The 24,840-nt window shown below is 48.5% G+C and overlaps 1 protein-coding gene across 1 annotated transcript in view; it reads left to right on the top strand.

The window, feature by feature from the left end:
- Positions 1-24,840, top strand: part of MYO16 (myosin XVI) — a 539,332-nt gene that overhangs the window by 437,312 nt on the left and 77,180 nt on the right. Inside the window, exon 28 of the mRNA XM_081300676.1 lies at positions 11,165-11,267. Within this exon, the coding sequence (XP_081156802.1) occupies positions 11,165-11,267 (103 nt within the window). The remainder of the gene's footprint in view (positions 1-11,164; positions 11,268-24,840) is intronic.

The raw sequence follows: 24,840 nt of genomic DNA, 5'->3' as shown, positions 1-24,840 counted from the left end.
TGCTTCACACTGTTTTAGTCATTCCAGGGCGGAGGCAACACCAACCACCACGCCCTTCTTAGTGATGTTTCCTACTACATGGGAACTTCCTGTATTAAATTATCCTGGGCAATCTTGGAGTACCTACCATCTAATCTCATAAGAGAAAATTTCCTACAAACAAGGGTTTTTTTTTTTTTGAACATTTGCATCTTAAGGTGATTTTTACTAGTATAGATAATGGTACACTTTTCTGCTTTGATTATTCAGATTATGTATACCAACTTTTCCTAAACAGATTTATATCTCTCTATAAAAATTAACATAGAGCAGCTGGTATTTTATAAAATGATGATGCTAGACGTGAGTTTGGGATAGGAAGTGGAGGCGAATACTATATTTGTTTGAATGTGCATGGATTTTAATTAAGTTAAAATTAAGCATACTAGAAATTGTTCAGGAAGCTGATGACTTCCAGTTTATTTTTAGGGAAATCTGGGTTGGGGGCTTCTATTACCAAATGGTCAAAAATGCATCTTTAAATGCAGGTTTTTTGAACAGAATTCTGAACATTTTGTACCCACCCCCGCCCCTGCTGAAGAAGAGTGTTTTGGCTCAAGATGAAGTGCCAGCTGCTTTGCCCACAATAGAATTTAAGAGTCAATGAGAAAACTTCCATTCTCTTATTGATGATCTATTGGTGATTTAACCCAGGGAAACCCTGGGAAATTTTATAAATTCTTAAGGTATTTCAAGATCTATACATAACTAGAGCAGGTGGCTGTGCTTTTTCAACAATACCTGCTACTTAATTTCTCATATATTGTCTCAGAAATCTCTACAGCAGCCCTTCCCAGCAAGTATTAACATAAACACTTAAAAGACATCTATTGGGTCAGAAATAGGGCTCAGCCTGAAGCCGATGCTTTGGCCTCTGTCAGGTGCTGCTACCATTCAGCTTCAGCCATCGGGGACAGTACATGTCATGTCATACTAGCAATAACTGATCTGTTTCAAACAAAGAAAAAACATTAAAGGAGATCTTGAAAAGTGTAAGATGTCTACACGTGCCTGTGTCTTGCACATTCTCTCCTCGGAATTCCTGTACAATTTTTACTGGTGTAAAAGATAAAGCTTTCATGGGAAGCTAGATGCACGTTCTCGAAGTGATTCACTGGAGTATCTAAGTCACGAGAGGCAGGGTCCTACCTCAGATCTGTCAGAGTCGGCCTGCGTCGCGCCCCTCCTTCGTCTCCTTCTGAGTGTTCTAAATCCCACCGAGCGTCCTCTCGGGACCTGAAAGCATCTCCCCTGGAGTGGTTCCTTAGAATCGCCGCTGCCTTCCTGCCCACCACCGGCTACTGCTCTAGTGCCCAGGCTACAGTGTGAGAGTCCTGCCCAAGCCAGAGCGTCCCACAGTCAGGTGGGAGACGGCGTGGGAGCACTGTGGGGTGTCCCCAGAGCCCGGCAGGAAGCAGGTCACCTGGCCAGATGGAGGTGAGAAATGACCCCCCAGGGAGCTGAGGAGGACCCGTAGCCAGGGGAGGGGCCAAGGCCGCTGCAGAAGCAGGAGCAGAAATGAAGCCAGCAGATCCCTGGGGGTCAGAGGAAGGGCCACCTGCCTGCAGGAGAGAGGGATGGGAGCAAAGGCAGGGCCTGCACTGTAGGGCACAGTGCTCGGACTTCATCCTGCAGCTACAGGCATCCGACACATAAAACAATGTGAGAATCTGTCTTTCTTTGTGCTGGATCAGCAGTAGGCCATTTTGGCCCACAGGCCAGTCCAGCCGGCAGCTGGTGTTTTGAGTGGGTTTTAAAGGTGCACCCCCATTCCCCTGGGCTCCTTCCCTGTTTCAAAGGCAGGGTTGAGTATTTTGGAACAAACCATAAGTCCCACGGGGCCTAAAATCGTCACTGTCTGGTTGTCACATAAACTGTCCGTGGACTCCTGAGAGCCATGGCTCTGCGTGGTTTCTCATCCTGGTATCTGACATTGGGGACAGACCATGCTTTGTCACGAGGGGACGTCCTGTGTTTCATTTGGCTCCTTATCTAGAAGGGGTCAATAAGATGTGCGAGCCAGTTCGAACGAAAGCCTGACTTTAAGGATTTTTACTCTCTGGTAACAAAATGTGAGCTGCCACCACCTGTGTGGTGTGCCTTGCTTCAGGCAGGGCCTGCGGGGCCCCATCCTGTGTTCTGCAGCTTAAGTGCTGTGCCAAGGAGCTGTAAAGCCACCTTCTCAAAAGCAGAGGGGCCTCACACCTCAGAGGATATGTCCCTTCTCAGAGGGCCACCTGCTGGTGTCCAGCTACTGAAAGGACACGCGAAGGCCAGAGACCTCGCTCATCTTATGTCTAGTGCCCAGCCGTGTATCTTGTGTGCTGGCGTTCATAGGTGGCTATTGAACTTCTGGGAGGCAGGAGCCTACGAGTGTGCCCCTCCAAAGTCACACTGTATGCTGATGAGCTTAAAAGACAGCATTTCCTATGTTGCTAATTCATTAGTGCCTATTTTAATTGTGACTTTTTTTGAATTAAGATTTTCCTTGAAGCCCTGAGTGCCGTTCATTGATAGGCACTTACATTTACATTTCCAAGGTACCTCAAATAGCCTGCATCTTTTGTCACTTGGACCCATCGGTGTTTACAAATAGTGGAAATAAGTAATCAAGATTCAATATCTCAATTAGATGCACAAGTTATTTTTTGCCTCAAAATATAAATATCCCAGAATCTGATTCTTCATGTAGCTAATTATCCCTCCTATCACCCATGCTTCTTGGATAAAAGCAACATATCAGTGTTTACAGTGTCTCACAGAAGACCAGTTCCACTCTTTACTTTAATCTCGTCATTATGATGATATGATCCTAAAATATGCATGTCAACTGCATTTCTTGTCTCAGTGTGACATGACCCCATCACCTGACATGAACATTCACTGCCCCTTTTGTTGAGCTCCTCACTGTCCTCCTCTCTATTCTATCTTTATAAGTATCGGTTGGCTGCATTTTAAAATTGATACTTACCCAAATTAGCAAATGTAATTAAGTTCATGTGCCAAACCTGACCTTGACTCAACTCTGAGAGTCACACAGTTTCAAAAGTAGATGCTCAAAGGAGAGTGGAGCTGCTCCTAGAGCAGGGATCGCTAGTTTTTGTGCCCATCTACTGGCTCACAGACAACTGGAATTTCCTTCTGAACATGTCAGTGACCTGCTGGCCGAGAGTAAGGCAGTGAGACAGTGAGCAGAAGCCTCCCATGCTCCTCTCTGAAGTAGGCGTGTCCATGGGTGACAACATCAGTCCTGCGTGGCTCCGCACAACTTTCAGCCATTTTCAAGAATGGCCTTCTCTGTTCTGTAGGGGAGGAAACAACGGGACAACCTGTGTTGCAAGAAGAGCGCTACCTGTTCTAGCTTCCTGTTCCTGTGCAAAAACAGGAGGTCAGCGTGGCCCTGGCGAGTGCTTGATTAAGGAGCAAATTGCTTTGGGAGTGGGATGATTTCACCCCAGCCAGTAGCTTCAAGAGGTCTCTTATTTGGGCTTAAACAACAACTGAGCATCTGTTCCTCCCAGTTTAACTAAACAAGCTGTTCTTGTACCTGATAAATACAAGCTCTGGTTCAGCCAGTAAATCGAGGAGTACATGCAGGCTGAGGAAATGAAGCCCGTCAATTTGCACGTACAGAACTGCTGTGCTCTGGGGTGTGTGCAGCCAGCTCGGGAGGCAGTAGGACTGGCTCCTGCCCCATGGCCATTATTTCGGCTCCACCACATCCGTGTCCCCCAGGGGCACAGTTTCTGTGCTCTGTGGTAGAGGGCTGTGGATACTGTGTCTTACCCATAAAGAGTTTCTATGTGCAAAAATAGCCTAGGGCTGTATCAAAGGACAGACCTGGAAACGAAATAGATGTGTGGGGAGGCGGCTCAGGAAAGGAACTCTGTGCACATTCCACTCGGAGACAGTTCTAATTTAGTTTCACTTTCATCCATTTATTGAATAAATAGAATGTTGTTATACTGCACAATTAAGATGAAGTGGCGAGGCCAGCTCTCAGTAAGAGAGTGCGAGAGCATTGTCATGTAAATTCTTCACAGATGCTGGATTCATTTATTATCTGCATGCTGGTATTGCCTGGTCCCAGGAGCTACAGCATAATTCAGCTCTTTTTTACTATTCATCTGCCATATTATGTGGGATGGGAGACCCCCGCTTAATTACATGAAGTACAGGAACGAGATCCACAGGATTAAGGAGAATCTCTGGGCAGCTTGCTTTGCCCCAGGGTCTGGAGTGAGAGGCAGGGGAGGAGGTGGAGATGGTGGGAGTGGAGGCTGGGAGGTCCTGGCCTTCCGCACCTACTGTCTCTTCTGGCACCCACGGCAGCTGGGCAGGGCTGGAGCACACAGGTGGGAGCCACGACTCCATGAAGGTTTCGGATGATGTTCCTGACGGTGCCGAGGGCTGTGGCTGGTGCAGGAGTTGCTCCAGAATCCAGTTCTCCTTCTCCATGCGGCGCCACCCGTGTCCTCTGGGTCTCCTCCAGCAGTGTGTAGAAGTTGAGTCTCATTTTGGAGGCTGTGTCTGCGGGTCTTAACAGATAGGAGCTTGACCAATGCAGCGTTCAAACAATATCATCAACAATGACCACCGCTCTCGGGTGGGGGAGGGGAAGAGCTCCTGAACAGTGACCTTGATGTAGAGGACTCACAATGAAGGGAGTGGCCGTCATGGAGGGTAAGAGCCCACGGGGACCACCTCCACTGTCTGACCACCTTCCCTCACTCAGTCACGACTCTGGCTGCCTTTGTCCTTTTAAGGACAGAGGTGAAGAGGGCAGGTTCTGTCTCTACCCCCATCCCATGTGATCAGAAGGAGCTGTATCTGACCCAGGGCCCCACAGTCAGGCTGGATGCCAGCTCTGCCCTGGACTAAGCCTCTTCAAACATCATCCTGGGGCTGTGGGGAGAATTCATGTTCGTATGAGGAAATCTACCGCCTTGCCTGCACCTGAGAGCCACTTCATAAACCTTCCTTTGTTTCCTTCCTTCCCACCCCAGTTCCAACCCCGGAGAACCACAAGTGGAAGTTGGGAAGTCTCTGCCCACGCCCACTCCCACAACCCACAGCACCAGCCTGGCTGTAGGCCACGTCCAGGGCTGGCTCTTCCCTCACTGGCCTTCTGCCACACATGGCCACCTACCCCCAGCATCTTGTTCCAAGCCCCATGGCAAAGCCAGCCGCCTGGAGAGACCACCATAGTCCTCCCCATTCACCCTGCACTTCACAACTGCAGGAAGCCAGCTCCTCAGAGTCTTAGGAAAGACTCAAGGCCACGGGAATGGCCTGGCTACACTTCTACGGGTGACGACACGTGTCCCCCGAATGTGGAATGTGGAAGGCGAGGGGACGTCAGCCTTGACCCATCGCATCAGCAGTGGCCTGGGTCAGGCAGAGCAGCAGTGCAAAGACTCCTTCCCTCTGTGGAGACCTAGTGGGCTATTGTGAGAACTCTGGAGCCTCATGGGGATCCCAGTGAATGAGAAAATAAACTCAGGCCAAATTCTAGGCCTGAATGTCGGAGGAGGCTCAGCAGCCAGTGCAAGTTCTGCTGGTGTCCCTTGTCATCATTCCTGTGAATGCACAGGAAGGGGCCCAACCCTGCAGGGGTGCGCATGTGGTAGAGAAGCTTGTGATGGTGGAGAAGCTCCAGGCACAGGCATGACGCCCACAGAGGAGCCTGGGGGTGCAGGAGTGGACTGTCCACCTGTGGGCAGGTGGCAGGAACCGTCAGGGAAGCTGGACAGGAGCACCTGACGAAGCCTCCCACACGAGCCGAGCAGCGCAGCTCCTGCTGAGTGGGATGTGAGGAGACCCCAGGTGCCACGGTCAGCCTGAACTAAACTGCAGTGGCCAGTGGGGTGGCTGAGCCAGAGTCACAGGAAGGAGAGGCCATGTGCACGTGAGAACACAGAAGACTCCTCTGTGAACCAGGGGATCCTTGACAACCTGTCTATTTGCTTGCACATCCTTTTTCTTAAAAGAACAAAGTTGCACATCTTTGCCCTCTCTGACTCATCCCTGCTTCTGATCCGAGCCCCACCCTCCTCGTGAGATGGGTGTCAGCTGTCTCCCCAGCCCCAGCGCTGCCTTCTTCATCCTTCCCGCTGCGTGCTCAGTGCATGTCAGTCCTGTTGCTAGGCAGCTGTACGGGCATCCCGCCACTCAACCTGCTGGGAATCAACGAGAAAATCATCCTTCTGCACCTGTGCTGTGTTTATTGCGAGAGCAGGGACAGGGAGAGCAACACTCACAGGCCAGGAGGACACATTTGGGTGTCCGTGGCGGGTACAGACACCATGCTGTGCTCCAGGGAAAATGTCAATAGAGCCATCCTAGAAGAAAGTACGCCCCCATCCTAAAATGAACACACAGAACCTGGGGTGAGTGCAGTGTAGGGTTTGTGCTCAGACGTTGCCCATAAGCTCTGTGAGTGTTCACTGCCTTTACAGAGCAGAACATCCCAGGAACGCTGACCACTCCTTTCCCCCTCAAGCTGTACGTCCTGAGCCACCGAAGCTGAGCGGCGGCCCATCGCCATCTGCTGAGGCCTGGGTGCCCCACATAGGGATGTGTTTCACCAAGGTCTCGGACACTGGCTTTGACCCTCCAATCACGGAACCCTTCTGGTCCTGTCCTGGCAGATGCCCTTTAATCCCTGCAGTGCTCCTCACTGCTGACCGAAGCTCGACTCTGCCGTCCCACGGGTGTCTCCCACCATCCCTCTCTGCTCTCCTTCCCTCCTGTCCATTCCATCAGTCCTTCTAGAACATTCCATGTCTCTTCCCATTCTCCTCTCGTCATCAACTGTCCCCTGCGTTCCTGGGGGATGAAAAGGGAACTGGTTTTCCCCAAACATTTTGTGGTCCACAATGAGGTAAAAATATGACCATAATCAGATGAGTTCCATCAGGCCCTGAATCAAGAGGGCCACACCTTTTCTGAGGTCTGATGTTGGCCACAGCGAGTCGTATTTCACACTGGAGTGCGCGCAGGGGAGTGAGAACCTCACCTCACACACCTTGGGATCTAGCGTTTCCAGGCAGAATATCTTGCCCATAATAGGAGCTCAATAAATATTTCTTGAGAGAATTAAATGACATGACAGGCTGAGACAAGACTTGATTCTTACTTTTTATTGTCAGTTGGTTCATCTAAGATGAAGGAAGGGTGGAAGCCTGAGAATAGGGGTCTCCAGTGGACCCCGGTGTCCCGGTCTGGGACAACAGGAGTAGGGGGTATGGGGAACAAGCGCTGACAAGTCCCATCTGCAACTGTGCCTCGCTCAGGACCCACTTGCTGCTGCAGGCTGTCGTGGCCTGAGTCTTAGACTGAAGTTCCTGGGTGGTCTCCTCTCGGCTCAGTGATAGAACATGGTCTTGTTCTCCCACCTGTGGTCGGCAGTCACATCCCAAAGACACAGTGACCGAAGTCTCACTGAATCCGGGTATCTCGCCCTGCCTAAGGTGATGTTTTTGTCTTTCCAGTGGAAATGTCAGAACGATGCCATTTCAAGTGTTGAAAGAACAACATAAAGTGAGAAAAAAAGCATCAAGTGCAAGGTTTCTCATTCTGAGTTGTTAACCCTGTATTCAGATACTTGAATTATATAAATTAAATTTTTGGTTATAATTAACAAAGCTCCCAAATGAGACAGTTATCAGAGAGAATAAAGAGTTGGTTTGAGTGCATGCATGTCACTGTGTAACTGGCTGAATGGTGGGGATACTGGGTGCTCCGAGGCATGAATGAGTCTGCATTCCCCATGAGCCCGCTGTAAAAGAGGCCCAGGGGCCCAGGGGCCAGCAAACCCAGGGTCCTGTGGGAACCCTCACGGTGCTATGACGGCCAGCACTCTTTCCCTGCTCAGTTCTGCATGCTTGCTCTTCTCTTGCACTTTAGGCCCCTCTGGGGGCAGGGCAGGCTGTTCTCACCCCGACTGTGGCAACGGGATGGAGGGACGGCCTATAGTCAGGTCGCCCTGGGTTCCAGTTCAGCCACGGGTACCCTCTGTGTCCATTTGCTGGTGTTGCTCTAACAAAGTATGGCAGGCTCAGCCTAACAGACTGCAGCCTGAACAGAAATTCACTCATACTCAGGAGGCCAGAGGCTGACAAAGGCGGGACCCTGCTCCCTCTAAGAGTGGGTACAGCGCTTGCTGGCCCTTGCCGGCTGCTGGTGGTGGCCACAGGCCTTGGTCTTCCTTAGTCTGCAGCCGTATCACTTCCTCTTCAGCGGCCACTCCTGGTGCTGGTGCCTCACAGGGAACTTTCCTCTTCTCTAAGGCCCTGAGTCATGTTGAAGTAGGGCCCACCTAGTGCTCTCACAGTAACTCCCACCCTGCAAAGACCCTACCTCCGCAGATCCCGTGTGCTCACCTCCTGGAGAGCATAACTCAGCCTGCAGCATCACCGCCGTGCACACGGGCAAGGGACTTAACATCTCTGCCCCCCCCACCCTCTCCTCTCAGGTAGGATTGTCACACAGTCTCTCTGCCTCTGCAGAGCATGACTGGTGACGTGAGAAGTGTTGGCATTCATTCCATGCCCAGGAACTGCCGCTGCCCAACCTCTACTCCCCTGCCCAAGCTCATGGCCTCTTGTCACCCGTTTGTACCTGCTGCACACAGAGGGGACGCCATGAAATCTGCACGATGCTCACTGACCCTGCAGCAGTGCGTGCACTTTGAGGACTGACCCTGCAGCAGTGCGTGCACTTTGAGGACACATTGGGAAGGACAGAATTTGCATCTCATCCAGAGAATGATGAGATGATTCAGCCAGAGAATCCCGGGCTATTGCCATGTCCTCCCACACCGTGAATGTGACATGGGAGCAAAGCCTCTCTGTGAGGACAGGCAGAGAATCGCCTCTAGGTCACTGGCGTAGGCCTCGTAGAAGTGGTGCAGCAAAGGCAGAGCCCGAAGCCTCACTTCAGCTCCCACCCCGGCTTCTTTCCTACTCAGACATCCTGTGCTTTTGTATCGCCTGTCCCCTTCAGGCACTGCAACACCACCAACATCACCCAGGCTTGCTCGGAGACGTGCTGCTGTCACGTGGCAGCATCATCTGGTGGTCCCCATTGCCCAGTGCAGTACCCCAGCTCCTGACCCTCCTCACACACTCAGTGTGCCTGTTTGCTCTGCTCTGTCGCACCCTGGACATCTCCCTTTCTTTTCTGCAGCCACCACAGTATGGTCAGGATATAACAAAGATGCCACCCTGAAAACCTAGTGTATAAGAAATCACATTCTTAATAACCATCAGAAGTCCAGATTGGCTGCTTCAGCCTTCCACACTTATGTGTGCACAGTGTGGGCAAAGTGATGAGCAAGAGGGTCCCTGCTGCGGTCTCTGGCATCGGCTCAGTGTCCAGGCTCTGCTGTGAATGATTCGCTATTGTCATGTCCTCCCACACGGTGAGTGTGACATAGGAGCAAAGCCTCTCTGTGAGCAGGAGGGGCTGCTGCTGACCTTGGTGGAGTTGTCTGGCTATGACTAGAAAGATGGTGAAGATTCTCCATCCAGGAAAAATTGTATACAGAGCTTTCAGTGACAATGCTAGGAATTTAAGAATGGAAATACGACGTGTCTTCTGCTGAAGAGTCCACCCGGTGTTATCTTGGTCAGTTCAAGCCACGATGACAAATTTCCATAGCCTGCATATACGGAAGAGGCTGGAAGTCCTAGACCAAGCATCTTCTCACCGCGGCTTCATGTGGGGAAAGGGGAACTCTGGTCTATCTGCTAAGGACACTGATCCATTCAGGAGTGCCCCATCCTCATGACTAGTCAAAGTGCCCTCCTAATGCCAGGTCCTCAGGGGTAGCTGGTGAGTGTGACTTTCAGGAGGTGAACGTTCAATCCATAGCCTGCATTGTGTGCCAGACACCTGGTTACTGCAGCAGGGCCCCAGGTGTGGCCCCTCACTCACCTGCAGAACTGCAGAGGTAAGGCCATGCTCAGGGGTCTGGCATGGCTGTCCACGGTGCACGTCCCCTACCTTCACAGCCACTCAGAGGGAAGCGGTGAGTCAAGAGGTACAGGCGGCTTGCCCTGTGTCCTGACCACCCAGAGGGAGCTGAGCACTCATTTTAGGAGAGGTCAGAGTTGCTGCTGTGTCCTTGCTCTCAGCACTGAAACACTGTACAGAAGACACAGGTCCCAGTGTTGGCATTGATTCCCATCAGCTTGCAGACCCACCTGACCCGAGCGTGGTTCTGATCACAAGAGTCCACAGGATACAGTGCACGGGCTGCTGCTCAGCTGTGGCTTTCCTCCTCCTCCTCCTCCCTCCTCCTCCTCCTTCCTCCTCCTCCCCACCTTTCCTCTTCCTCCTCCTCTTTCCACTTCCTCCTCCTCTTTCCTCTTCCTCCCCCTCTTTCCTCTCTTCATACTCTTTCTCACTGCCCTCCTCCTCCTCCTCTTCCTGGGAAGTCTTGCGTATAGTTCAGGTTAAATACCATAAGTGCAAAGGAAGTTTTATATAGACTTTTTTGAATGGGGGCTATACTTTTGAAAGTCATTTTTGAAAAATCTATGTAAAACTATCATATTGCTGCAAATTTCAGCTAAGGAATGCAAGTCAGTTATTCAGAGGTATTTGAGACAATGTACTTTGAGAACATTTAAAATACCCAGTCCCTAATATATGAGAAGGAAGCTATTCTACCTCTTGTTTAAATGGGGTTGGCAGTTATTTTCATGTCTCTTTACTATGGACTCTAACAACAGCTAGATTCACTCTCAAGTGGTCATAAGAAAGATACTTAAATTTCTTATAATCTGTATTTTTAAAGAGCAATTCAAATGTTACATTAAAACTAATAGAATGATTTTTTTTTCTCTTCAAATTTTCTTTGAATTAATGGTTTGTATTGCTTTTTGACAGTTCTAAACATAAATTAAAGGCTTGAAAAATATTCCTGACTCATTTGAAAAATCGCCTTCCCTGTGGAAGGTGGGGCTGTTCACGGTTGGCTGGTGGGCGTGCATTGGATGGGGACTTGGGTTCCTGGGACATTTAGGGAGCTGAGCAGTGACATGAGGAAGACAACCATGAGGAGGGGTCGCCTGCGCTGCTCGTCAGTCACTCTTCCTGTGTCTGCTGCTTTTGACAGGTACAAGCCCTTGGCGGATACACTCCTGCGTGAGAAGGAGGAGCAGCCCGCAGAGGAGAGGTGCCGGCTTCTTCTGCAGCAGTGTCAACTACATGGCTGGCAGGTTGGTGGCCGACAAGCTGGGGACCTCCAGGGTAGGACCTTAAGGAGTGAGCGGTCATTGCGGGGAGCCGCGGGGAGCCGCGGGGTCTTCCTGAGTTCCCGGATGCGTGGATAAGGAACAGCTCCCTATGATTCAGGGGTGTGGCGTCTCGCCCAGCACATGAGGCCACTTAGGAGATTGGTCACAGCCACAGTGGGTGGCCCTCTGGGCATGTACAACATCCGAACTGTAGCGGTAGGAACTTCAGAGAAGCCAGACACCGAGGCGCTGGGTCATCTGCTGGCTGAGACCTCGCAAGCGTTCTCGAGGCCAGGGTTTGCAGGCCGGCTCAGGCCCTGCTCAGTCTCCCTCTGCCTGGCTCTGCTGCTCACTGGCCATGGCGTGGAGCTGCCTACCTCGGTCGCGCTGGTAGCAGAGATGTCACTGTGAGGAGCGTTTGTCTGTGGTCTGGGATCCCTGGGCAGCAGAGCTGGGTCCAGGGCACCTGCCACTAGGCCAGCCGAAGTAAAGTAACATGGGCATGCCCACCTGGGGCAGGAGGGGACAGTTCCAGGGCTTGTGTGACTACTCAAAGAGCATCAGAATCTCACCCTGACTCCCTTTAGGAAGAGGAGGTTTGGAAGGAGAAGGTATGGAGCAATCATGGACATGACACCGGGGCCATGGGAAGTGTCTGACCATGGAGTACCACAAGGTGCATAGGTGGCCAGCAGCATGGCTCGAAGTGATAGGTTTTGTAAAACAGCAATTACTGGGAGACAGACACAAGCCCCTTTGGACCGTTGATAGGCCCAGGACTGTAAGTAGAAGCCTATGGTTATCCAGGAGATCAAACCCAGGCCTTCGCTTCAGTGGTGCGAGCAGCTGGTTCTGGACTGCAGGCCAGGTCGGAAAGTGCCCCAGCCTCATGGACAGAGGCAGGGACTACTGCAGGTCACAGCAGACTCAACTGTCCCCAACGAGGACCAAGAGCCTGCTGTTGGGCGATGCTGAGTCAGGACTCCATTGTCCCCCCGTCCCTTTCTTTGCTCTCTTCTTTTTTCTCACTGATAATGGAAGCTGAACTTTAAATAACAGTCTGAAGGAGGAAGCTTACTCACCCAGTGGCTGTCAGAGAGGCACACAGTGCCAAAGTGGATAAAAAAGGAAGGAGGAGGGGGATTACTAACGGGCCTGATGTCAGTGAGCCACACTCGAGGCGGTGACATGGTGTGGGATGCACAGACCTGTGATTTCCAAGCCTGGAGGCAGCCAGAGTCACTTCAACTGATTCATCCCTGGTATCTTTTAATAAGCGATTGTGGAGGAATGGTTCCGGAGTAACGTAACACCAAGGCTTTCTTATTATACACTTTTCTTTTAAAGAATACACACAAATGAAGAGTGTGTCTGTGTATGTGTCTTCACATGTATGTGTGCATTTCCACACATACGGGGAGAGCAAGGGAATCCGGAGCAGATCTCCCATGAAGACCGTGGTGGGCACTGACCACAGCCCCTGAGCAGGGCTCCCTGCAGCTCATGGAAAGAGGGGCTGTGGGAGCAGGCTGGGAGACACTGGTGCACACCGGCAGCCGTTGCTCCTTCTAGATCTGTGTCTGTGCTGGGACCCTTGAAATAGCAGCGGAGGATGCTATTCAGTTGGAACGCACACAAGAACTTCGAAAAAGAACATCAAGATTTTAAAAATGGGACAGGGTTCCCATTTCATTGCACAAATCCATTTTCTCCTCGTTTTTAAATTCCACACAAAGAGGCTGAAAATACAAGATGAACGAGGGAGAGAGTCCTGTGTTCACTCTGAGAGCACGTTGCTCTCGTGCCCGCATCCTCCCACTGAAGAGCTCTGCCCTCCCGCAGCTTCGTCAGGGTGGAAACTCCCATAGACTTTGTGCCGTGAGAAAAGTAATGGACTTCATGGAAATAAAGCTCATTCACATTTCACTGTTACATAGACAGCAAAGTAGTTTTTCTCAAAAAAAAAAAAAAAAATCCCTTATTCCTGACCCTGCATTCAGACTCCTCAGTTTCAGGAGCAGAGCCTGTGTTTGAGATGTGGGGATCACTGCAAGGTGCTGCTGTGTCTCTGTTCCACCTGGTCCTGAGTACAGAGCTATCTGCCTGAGGCAGCAGCAGGTGGTGATGGACAGCTGCTGTACCTGTGGCATTGTTGCCAAATGGCCAAGGGTGGCGCTGTTTTGTTTTTTTTTATTTACTAGTCAGTGCTCAGGCCTTGTCCCTTTATGCTCAGCATAAGATTAATGGTCTGTTCTTTCGTATATTTCTAAAAGCAATGCTAGAGGAGAGAAGAGATTGGAATCTTTTTTTTTTTTCTGTGTGAACCTGCCTATGGTCTTAGCTAGAGATTCAATTTTCTTAAATAAAAACATTATCCTTTTATTGCCATTATAATGGGTCTTGGAAGTTTTGTCATCCTTCCCTAATTTAATAGACCCTGTTGAAGGACAGCCTGAAGTCTTCAGCTCCCCAGTGACACAGTCTGTACATTGTGACAAAAACAGACATCAGTGTCTCCTGTCCCAGGTGAGGGTAGACATGTCCTGTTCTCAGTTGGGTTCACACATGACCCACAGGCACTACCCACTTTTTGCACATGCGTGTGTTCCTGTGCGTGCCACACACTCTTCATGTGCTCTCGAGTTTGGAGTCAGCTAGAGGAACTTCAGTACCACGTAAATCAGAATGCCTCTTGTCCCCACGGGTCTCACATGGGTCTTACAACTAACCAGAACGTTCCTAACTTTATTTAATTTGAGCCTAATAACAATTCCACGCAGAAAGGAAAGCAGGCAGTTTATGTAGTTCTGACCCCAGTTCAGATATGAGGAAAGTGAGCCTCCAAGGGCCCTTGTCCTGGGGACCAGCATACTGAACCAAGCAGTAGGTGCAGTTGAGATGCACTTTTGTGGGAAGGCCACTTTGTCAAGGCCAATATGTGACTCTTCCTATGCTGTGTTCTTTCCTCTGCATTTAACTCGATATGTAATACAAACAGCACAAGACCCTCACCAGAGGCCAATTCTGAAGTCATTCCATTCAAATTCCAGAACTCGAAAGCCCTGGGTCCATTCTAGTACTGCTTTGATTGGAGCACCTGTGCATTGCCCGCTTACCTGGGCCGCCTGTCCCGTGGTCTGGTTTGTGCTTACTGTCCCAGGAGGGGAAACCCACCGAGCTACTTCCCTGTGCAGGCTGAACCCATCAGGACGCTCCCTAGCCCAGCTGCCAGCCGGGAGCACGGAGCATTTGTACACTTCCTCCCAGCTGTATTTTGGAAAGGAGAGGGGGAGAAGACAGACCAGGAGTGGGAGGAAGAGGAGAGGAAGACTGCAATCATGTGATGTTGGATATCAACTCTGTTCAGAGCCAAGACCTACACGCCACCCCGGCTGCCTAGAGCCAGCAAGTGGGGGAGGATCCTGGAGATGCACCAGGTTAGGGCCGCGGGGTCCCTGCTGAGCAGAGGCAGTTGGAACCAGTCTCACTGCATTGTGTGGTCAGCTCTGTCGCTCCCAGCACCGGTGCTGCTCACTGCAGTTCCCAGGACTCCCAGACGCCAGGTGCGGCTGTGCTGTCTTCCCTGCTCGCTCTCCCCGAAGCCCCAGGACCTTCTTTAGCCTCCTCCACATCTAGCCAAGGGCGGCCTCCCCTTCAGCACCAGGGCTTCTCCAGAAGGGACCTGTCTGTGGGGTTGCCAACCATCTTTCTACCCACGGAGACGGAAGGACGGACGCGGCACAGACTCTTGCCTATCTTTATGAATAGGAAGCTACCAACAATATTCCACCTTTTATATAGATACATAAATATCTCAGAAATTATGAAATCTGATATAATTCACAACAAAAACCTAACTGGTAATATCTAGAGATTTTTTTTGAGCTGAAAATCAGAGATAAATTTTGTTTATAGCTACGTTTCTAATTGTATTAATGCATTACTTCCATGATTAAAAGCAATTTTAAAATGTATAATTGCTCCATAAATATACCTTAACTGTAGGTTATTGTATTAGACCAAATTAAACATTTTAAGCATTTTTGGAAAAGAAAACATAAATCACATTGTTTTGCTCCAAAGCACTTTGCCTTCCGACAGCTAATTTCCATTCCATCCTCCTCACATCCAGCCTTTTCCTCTCCAAGGCCCCTCAGGCCTCTTTCACAGGGTGGGAACTGGGAACCACAGGTCTTGGCCAACTCCGGGAACCACTGTTCTCATACTCAAAACTGTTGTTTCCACTGTATTTTTTTTTTTTAAAAAGTAAAGAAAGTCAGAGGCCGTGGTGGTGAGGAGGGCATCCTGCTGCTTCCCTACCATGTGGGCACGGGAACGGTGCGCTTCAGAGCAGGTGGACCAGGAGGGCTGTGTTCTGATTGGCAAGATGAAACTTGGCTAGCTTGGGAGAAATGGAAGTTTCTTGAGATGATTTGAATAGAATCTACATGACTCACTTCTAGGGCTGTTTTCTGTTCCACCAGATATATTTTTCTTTATGAAACAGTCCATGAATCACTTCATTTGTGGAAAAAATGATCCAAATACTTTGAATTAAGTCATAGTTTGGAAACAGTTAAGCCGCTATTTGTTAACATCTACTGTTTGTTTTATCATCGTCGTCATCAGATCTTATTTATCTACATAGACATATTTTTAATTCAGGGCTATTTCAAGTGGCTTTGAGAGTCTTCCCTCTGGATCCCTGGTCTTTAATCCGGGGCTTTCTGCTCCTCCCGCCTCGAGCAGCAGAAAGGTGCTCAGCGGGCTCCGGGTTGCGTGTGGAGCATGCTTGTTGTGCATGTTATGTCATTTATGTAAAATGAAAACCTTTGAGACTCATTCTTAGTGGAAAAATAAGTGGTATAATCTGATTTTCACACATTTTCTGTGCATCGACTGGTTATAGGACGGTTTCTGCTGTGTGGTTATTTGAATGCTATATTCATTTCCCAGCCATCTGGAGGGATGACGGATAGAGAAACAAATCTGTCGGAGCGGGTTCCTGCACTGCCAGGGGTGCCGCTCAGAACAGGGCTGCGAGCGAGCGCAGGGGGAGGTGGGGTAGCTCAGATGGGGAAGGAGAGTCAGGGGGACACTTGCCATTGAGGTTACAAGTGGGTTCCTACCACTCCCTGGGGAGGGAGCTGTGGACAGGCAAAGGGACATCCTGTGCAGCCCCTGTGAGGCAGGTGCCCCTGACATCTGCCAGAGGTGGCAGAGGGACAGTTCAGAGTCCACCCTGGATATCATGATGGTCACTGAAGGATGAGTCAGACCGGGGATGCTTCTGAGGACACACTTGGATTAAGAGATGAAAGCAGGACTTCTGCACCCCAGCGGCCCCCATGGTTGATCCCGGTGTGCAGCCGCACAGTGTGAGAGACGGACCTAAAGAGGCAACCACAGGCACTCACCGCCACCAGCCCGCGTTTTAATGAGATCCACTTTTCCTATGCGAGTCGGTTCACTAACGACGATCATCATCGTCACTGTCTTCCTGTACTCTCATGGGACGGTCTAGATTTCATTATGTGTCAAGGTAAAATACGCCATCTTTAAAGGATTTGCTCGCACGGTGCTGAGAAGTACGAGTTTAACATTTTACCATAACCTTAAATAAAATCAGCTGGACAAAGGATTTATTATTTCATTAGTCTAAAGTAGTACAGTAGAGAAAAGATAATAAAAGTAGCAGCAAAAGCGTCTGCAGTTTTAACCACCCCTGCTCTTCTGCACCTTCTGAGAGGAGACACTTGTGTTGGGGCCCTGGCTCTTATTAGTACAATAAATTTATTTTATTACTTCGGGAGCACTCCATAAATCAACTGTAATAAAGCCAGAAAATAGCCCATGAAATCATCCTTTCCCTCATATTCCTTCTTTTTCTGGAATTATCAATGTCGAAAAGGTAAACATTAGGGGTGTAAGGGTATCTCGTGAAATGATTTATGTTCTAACTGAAACTGCCATGTATGCATATATTTTAATTTCTTTTCTTGCTTATACTGAACACATACCATGCACAGATATATCAACACATTTTTTTTTAGAAAAACGGTATTTATTCTTAATAAGAAATTTTAAAAATAGAAAAAAATTAAAGAAGAAAACACAAACTTCTCGGAGCTAAACTACCGAAGGAAGTTTGGTGTGTTCGCTCCTCAGCTTTTAAAAATCATATTACATGCATGTAACCCAGGTCACCCATCTCTCTCCCTTTTCACCCAGAGCTTGTGAGGACAGATCTCATACATTTTCATGTGTGTGCGCATGTCCTTCTCTGTCACAACCCCTGGAGTCTGGCACACGTTAGGCAGTCAACCAGTACTTGTTGAATGAATGCATGCATGAGCAAACCTCCTGCTTGGGATCACACTTTCCCTTTGGAAATGAAGGCATCTGCAGTCAAGTTTGGGTGACATGTGACAGTTTCTTCCTCTAAAGTAACTTTGTAGCTTTCATCTCAGCTTCATTATGCAAAAGGCTTAGAATACTATCTGGCACTAAGTAATTGCTAAATAAAAACTGTGGCACTGCATAATCCAAGTTTCATCTCTTAGAAATCCATCTAATCTCTTCTCCTCCAGACTCACCGACTGATCCAGCAGCATTTATTGAGTGCCTTTATGTTTCTGAAGTTACACTTGGCGATTATGATGCCTTACAGCTCAGTGGGGCGTGGGGGGAAGGGGAAATAAGCAAACCCAGATGAGGATCCACACCGACAGGGAAGCAGCAGGGACACATGGTGGCGGATCAGTTTAGATTGGTGCTGGGACAGGGGAGGGGCAGGGTGTGCTGATACCTGAAATGCAGGCATTCACAGGGAACTGGGTGGCTGCAGCCCAGAGAACCTGGTGTGGTGGGGGAACAATGCTGGAGAGCAGAGATTCTCAGCCCTTGTTTTTCTGCTAATTGTCCTGCAAAGGAGAAGAATTAATGAGAGACTTACTAAAGAATTTAATTCTGGGGAGGCAAAATTACCTTGGCTATTACAATAATTGGTCTTTCAAACATCCATCCTACTGGGCAGCAAGCAGCTCTTCACAACTCAAAAATGCTGTTCCTCTTATGCCCATCAATCCCATCCCCTCTGTACTTTCCCCAATTGGAGGTTTAATTTTTTACAAGTATTTTTGATCCCTTCTTATGCTCTAAAAGTCTTATAAGAGCTCAGGTATCTTGCCCATCAAGACCCAGTTCATCCACTGGGGCAGAAGCACCACTGAGAATATGTTAGGGGCAGCAGGGGACCTGGTGAGACCAAGTTCCCTTTGCAGTTCCCTGGGGAGCTACGGAGGAGCTTAAGAGAAGACAGCGCAGGACCTGGTTTATGCTTTGAGCAGGCTGATATTTAAATAAGAATTGGGCCAGGAAGCCAGTTGGCAGACTGCAAGAGAGAGCAGAGGTGAGGAGAGCATGGAAGTGGCAGCGGAGGCAGGGAGGGGAGGGGACAGCGCTGCTGGTGACCCTCAGTAAGCACAATTGTTAAATTTCAGTGTCTCTTTTCAAACCAAAATGTCAGTGCAGGTTAGGAGTACACTCAAGCTTTTCCTAACGAAAAGGAATTTGCTGAAAAAAGTCACGTGGAAATTCTGAATGATGGAAAAGACTCAGCCTTTCCAGGATGGAAAGCGAAAGAGAGCTCACCAAGATGGATGGCGGGTTTCAAATCAAACGCAGTCGCACCACCAGACGCGGGTTGGGAAAATCAGCAAGTCATTTAAGGAATTCTGAGTATCTAAAAATGTGCCTGAGGACAAGCCATGGAAGTCAGACACCAGGGCCAAGTGCTCCAGGCCTTCTGGTTTAGAAGGAAAGCAAACATGGAAAGACAAGCCACCAGAGCAGGAGGTGCCAGGGTGGGAGGTGACCTGGGTGCAGACACTAGCCCTGTGAGCAGGCGGCTGCACTTATGTTATCCGCCCTAATCCCCTGTACGTACCCTTCCACAGGTCAGGTAGTAATTATTGACATTATTGGGGCCATTTGGTTGGAGATAAAGATTAAGAGTGCCCTGTAAATGAATCCTTTAGTTCATCACGTGCATCGCCCTCTGACTCTGAAGCTCACGGTCCCGTTGAGGTGTGGCTTTGGTTTGCTTTTTACGATGTGTCTTTGGGAACAGGGAGTTTTTAACACTCTTGACCACCATCATCGATATGATTCCCATAATTAATGAGGTAATATAGAATGGCACAGTGACTGATTCAACAAGCTCAAAAGAGGGCTTTTTACTCATCCCTGCCTGCTGTGCAGGCCACACTGTTCGAGGTGAGAGTGATTAATTTTTCCGAACCTATAATTATATGTAATTCAAGCCAAACCACTTTCTTCAAATACCAGAAGATACAGTACTCTATGAGATGTGTGTGGCTGTAATTATCTTCTCTGTGTTGAAGTTAAACTTCAAGAATAGTCTATTTATAACAAAAAGAACTTGCATTTTAGTATAAATGTATCCTTTGAGGATGTTTAAAAGTACATTCAGACATTTCAGAACCAGGCTGCACAAACATTTCCTTTTCCTAGGTTTTCAGGGCTACCATGAAAATGTGACCTGCTGTGATCATAGCAAAATGGACGGGGCAGTGGGCACCCCTAGAAATTCAGTGAACGGAGGCCTCGGGTGGGGGAAATGGGAACGCGGCTTAGAGAGGAGAGTCTTGGTTGAATGGATGCTTTACCTGGTTCTTGCAATGGTGCACCATGTTCCGCTCGTCCCTGGGTTCCTAGAGGCTGGCACGGCCAGACGTTTGAATTATGAATGAATTAATTAATGGATGGATGTATGGATGTACAGTGCCGAGAGATGAAGGATGACAGATGGACAAACGTGAGACCAGGAAAATCAGGAAAAGCCTCAGTAAATGCACCTGTGCGAGGAAGGGCCAGGAATGGCTGGAACTTGGGCAGAGTCCTGTGCATGGAACACACAGCCACGCTGGGTTTGGTGGTGTGCTTGTCTTGGGAAGAGATGGCCTGACAGGCACAGAAGCTGCTTGTGTGGTAAAAATGGAAGGAACAGTGTTTGAAAGAGCACAGTGGCATCTCAGATCAGCAGGAAGGAAACAGCTCTGGGAGAAAGCTCACGGCACTGGAAAGGAGAGTACGCTGTTCAGCTGCTTCTTGGAGGCTGGGAGCAGATTTCCACAGGCAGGGCACTTTGAGAGGTGTAGGGGCATCCTTCTCGAATGCTAATGCTGCAGCGAGAGTTGGACCACTTTGATGCAGCTGTGACCCGGTGTGTCCTGTCACACTCAAAGCATCTGCCACAGGGATGCTCAGGTTTGCAGAGTAAGGGAGATAAAAATATTTAGATGAATCTCTGACTAGTAATAATGAAAATAAAGTGTTTTGTTTGCAGCAAAGAAACAGTATTCACAATGAGATGATTCTCATTAAAATCCAATCTGTATTAATAGTACATTCCAATAGTGCAAGCACCCAGAGAGGCCATCTAACGTAACTCCACCACGGTGTGAAGCATGGGGCCAGCACTCTGCTGCACCTGGTGTAGGCCCTGGAGCAGTGCAGGAGGAGCCCTCCACTGGTGCTCGGCTGACTGAGCAGGAATCTGAATGACAGAAGTGGAGCCGAGGGAACCCCCTCTTCAGAGATCTGTGAAGACCATGTTATGAAGGGCTCTAAGGGCTGACCTCAGAAGCATGCCTTGTAGCTGTAGGCCACACACAATCATCACAATTTCTAGAAGATTAGTAAATTGGGAACATTGTTCAAGGTGAGTCAAGGACAGGTGAAGAACAGAGAATGAGTTAAGTTCTGGACTTGGGTCTACAATAATCCTATAGGCCAGACGTACTAGAAATTTGAAATTATGAAATGTGAAATTTAAGACCTTTACTTATTGAATCACATTAGATGCATTTTAATAAAATTAGTCAAACAGTTTTAGAAGATTTAAAGTGATTAAGATTTATTTTAAATGAACAACTTTTTAAATATCTGAGCTCATGTGATATAGCTAGCTAGTGTCTACTAGAATCACTCTTTTTTAAATTCTTCCTTCTCCATCTTATTAATACATTTATTTTAATTTCTTTCACTTTAATATATCTAAATCGTGACCTTTATGTTTTCAACATAGTTCTTTGGCATAAATATCTCATATTTAAGTTGAATAGTAGAACAGGTATACAAGTAATGACAACACCAAGATTCGGTTAACAGAGATATATATACAAGGTACATTAGTGACCCAAATAAAATGAATTTATTATTACAAGGTACAAACGGAGCTGAGAGTTCTCTAAGTCATGTGGGATTTAAAGGATGAACAGGGGCTTACCCAGTAGACAGGAGCAGAGACAGGAAACGAAGGAAGGAGAAATGGTGTATGTGGATCCAGAGGAAAAAACAGATTCCCGTGTGATGAATTCTGAGCATAGGTGAGCCCAGGTGTACTCAGTAAGTTCTAGATACCTGCTGTACAGCATTGTGCACTTAAAAGTTTGTTAGAGAGTAGATCTCATGTTAAGTATACTTGCACAGTTAAAAGAAAGAAAAAGGGTAGGAGAGAGAGAAAGAGGGAGAAAGGGATAGGAGAGGGGAGGAGAATGAAAGGGGGGGCCTCAAAAGGACCATAGCATAGAGAGTCTAATAGCTATTTCAAAGGTGTCAGAGCAGAATCCTAAAAGTTATAACAAATCATTTTGAAATTCTTCCTTCTCCATCTTATTAATACATTTATTTTAATTTCTTTCACTTTAACATATCTAAATTTTAGGAAAATGGAAATAACATAATGCAGTTAATGTTTAGAAAGGTCACCCTAAAGATAGTTTAAGGTGGAATCCATGAAGCCCTAAAGCAAGTCCAGGAGCTGGAAATATCAATAGAATTATGACTTATGGAGCCCAAAGGAAAGGGGCCGACAGACTGGTACGACACTCCGGGTCCTGGCTGAGTGCTGAGTGGCAATGTCTCCACTAGCCCAGGAAAGGAGCTGCGGCAGGGATGGGCGGAGAGCTGTGAGGAGAAGTGGTACTGGTAAACATCTTGGGACTGAGGTGCATGAGGAGCGTCCAGGGAGATGGTCCTCTCCATCACTGGGGCAGGAATACAGGACAAGAATCCTATTGGCAGGAAGAGGAAAACACAGGAGGCCCCGGCCGACAAATGCTGAAGTCAGTGTGTGCAGTAGGAGATGAGTTTGTTGCATAGGGCTGGGCCCAGGAATTAGATGGGCCTATAGACTTACGAGTGTTTTGTAGCAAAAGTTTTTAGAATAATGGGCTCATCCAGGGAAGTAAGAGGAGGATCTCATGGAAAACCCTGAGGATGGCTAACATTTCAGTATGAAGCAAAAGAATGTAGGCAAATGCTGGACACAGGCGGCAGACACAGAAGAGGGGACCCGGAGCTTGTCACAGGAGGTGAGCTTCAAGAGAAGAGAGTGACCCGGCAGTATGGTCTGCAGACCGGAGTCACAGCGTCATCATTTGTCGGAAACAGAATTCTGAGTGGAGTCCCAACCTACTGCATCAGCCTGTATGTAAACAAGGAGAGATCACCATGCATGTTGCAGTTGGAGATGGTCCAGTATCAAGAATATCCCCATTTCCTCTGGGAGTCCCGATGAATCTCCTGTCAGGCCCTGATGTGCTTTGTGAACACCTTCTCTACATCACCTTCCTTCTTCCTTAGCACAGAGGCAGCCAGGTGCCCTCCAAGACCTGAGACTGTCTGGGGTGTGGGCACCCTCTTTCTTTGCTCCCCTTTGTGGGTGCTAAGTCCTTTTGTCTCCTCCGAGGGCATAGTTCCTTGGGAGAAATTTTACCATAATTTCAAAATAATTTTTAGTTACTTTTTTCAATCACTCGTGCATAAACTAAAACTTTCTGTCCTTTGGGTGCAGCCTTCTTTGGTCCAAGCAGAGCCACATGACCCAAGCTGGCTTCCTCAGCTCACCAACAAGGGAGACAATTACTCATTGTAGTGTTTAGGAACAGCAAGCAAATGTGCCAAATGAGGTCAAATGTAGGATACAGATAATATACGTGTCATCATATATCTGGAAGACTTCACGGGTATAACACAATGAGGGCTGACAGTACTTTTCTGTACTAACAATATGTTAGATTATTTCTGCATTAGTCATTTTCCCCCAATTTCATTAAGGCAGAGAAAACTGTGCATCATAAAAACTATCAAAGAATAATAGCTGTAATTTTTCTTTGGAAACGCTGTTCAAAAGGTACTGCCAGAAACACACTGTACTCTTAAAAATTGTCCTTAAAAAAAAAAAAGAAGAGGAAGAAGTGCTTCGCAGGATCCCTTGATCTCTCTCTGCTAACACAGCCCCCGTCCACCCACACCCTATCAACCCCGCGCCTACATTTGTCTGCTTCCACAGCCTACACCTCCTTAAAATCCCTGAAAACTGTAGCAATAGTTGGAGCTTTTGAAGTCATCAATGACAATTTTGTTTAATCCTTTAAAATCTGTCACTTAAGAAAAAGAAGTCCTAATGGTTTCTAATGAAATAGCTATGTCTGTGAGTCACAGATGGCTTGCTCTTCCCTGGGTCGAGGCGACATTTACACTTGGATCTCAGATAAGAACGTTCTGCCCCAGAATGCACACAGTCTTGGTGGAGAACATCTCCTCCCCGATTCCCTGGTTGATGAGAAGCGTCCTTTCTCATGAGCATGCATCCAAACCCAAACCCTTGGGCTGGTCTGGTTAGGATGACCTTGACGTACAGGATTCCCTGTGCCACCCTAGGACGTGGTCAGACAGGAGGTTCACTCTCCTGTGTCTTCATTCATCACAAGCATCAGTGCAAGTACACGACCCAGTTCAGAAGGGTTTCTGAAAAACAAACTCAAAAATACTCATCAATTGCTGATTCCTCCTCCTAAGAGAGAAGAAACACCTCAAAGAGCATCTCCAAATATTTGCCAATCCACAAATTATAGAGTGCAGAAGACTATAAAGCAAAGTGGCTCATGGGATCTCTGCAACATGAGCTCAACTCGTGGATGAGGATTTTTTAAAAGCCACCTGGATTCAATGGTAGCATCCTCTCTTCACCCAGGAGCCCTTGCCTCAGCAGGGCAGATCTGAATGGGCACAAGGACACCTGAAGCCCGCAGGAGCTCTGGGCGCAGGGCTGCCCTCCCTGCTGCCCCTCCTGAGCACTCACCTACCTCCCTCCTGCTGATACCCAGCGGGACCCCAGCTCTATAGCCATGTAGACCCACCTGGGACACCCTGCGTCCACTTCCCACTTCCCACCACAGATGCCGGGAAAGCTCTGACCCTGTGAGAAAGTCCAGGGCATCTTCTCCACTGGGCCGCCTCCTACCGCAGTTGCCTCCTCTGAACCCCAAACTGGCTCTTTCCTGGAAATGCTCTATTATGCGGATTCACTTTTTCTCACTTCCTTTTCCTTAGAGGAGAAGGGGCCAGCTGGTGCCCGCTGTGACCTCTGGCTGTGGCGCTGCTGGGCCTTCGTCACACCCCTCTCCTTCTCTCCCCTGCTGCCGACTGCCTTCCACGACCCAGACTGCGTTGCTGGCACACTTCG

The sequence above is a fragment of the Spermophilus citellus genome (genome assembly GCF_964194105.1).
Source record: "Spermophilus citellus genome assembly, chromosome: 1".
Taxonomy (NCBI): domain Eukaryota; kingdom Metazoa; phylum Chordata; class Mammalia; order Rodentia; family Sciuridae; genus Spermophilus; species Spermophilus citellus.
Note: the sequence above shows the minus strand (reverse complement) of the source record. Positions and strands in the feature narration are given on the sequence as shown.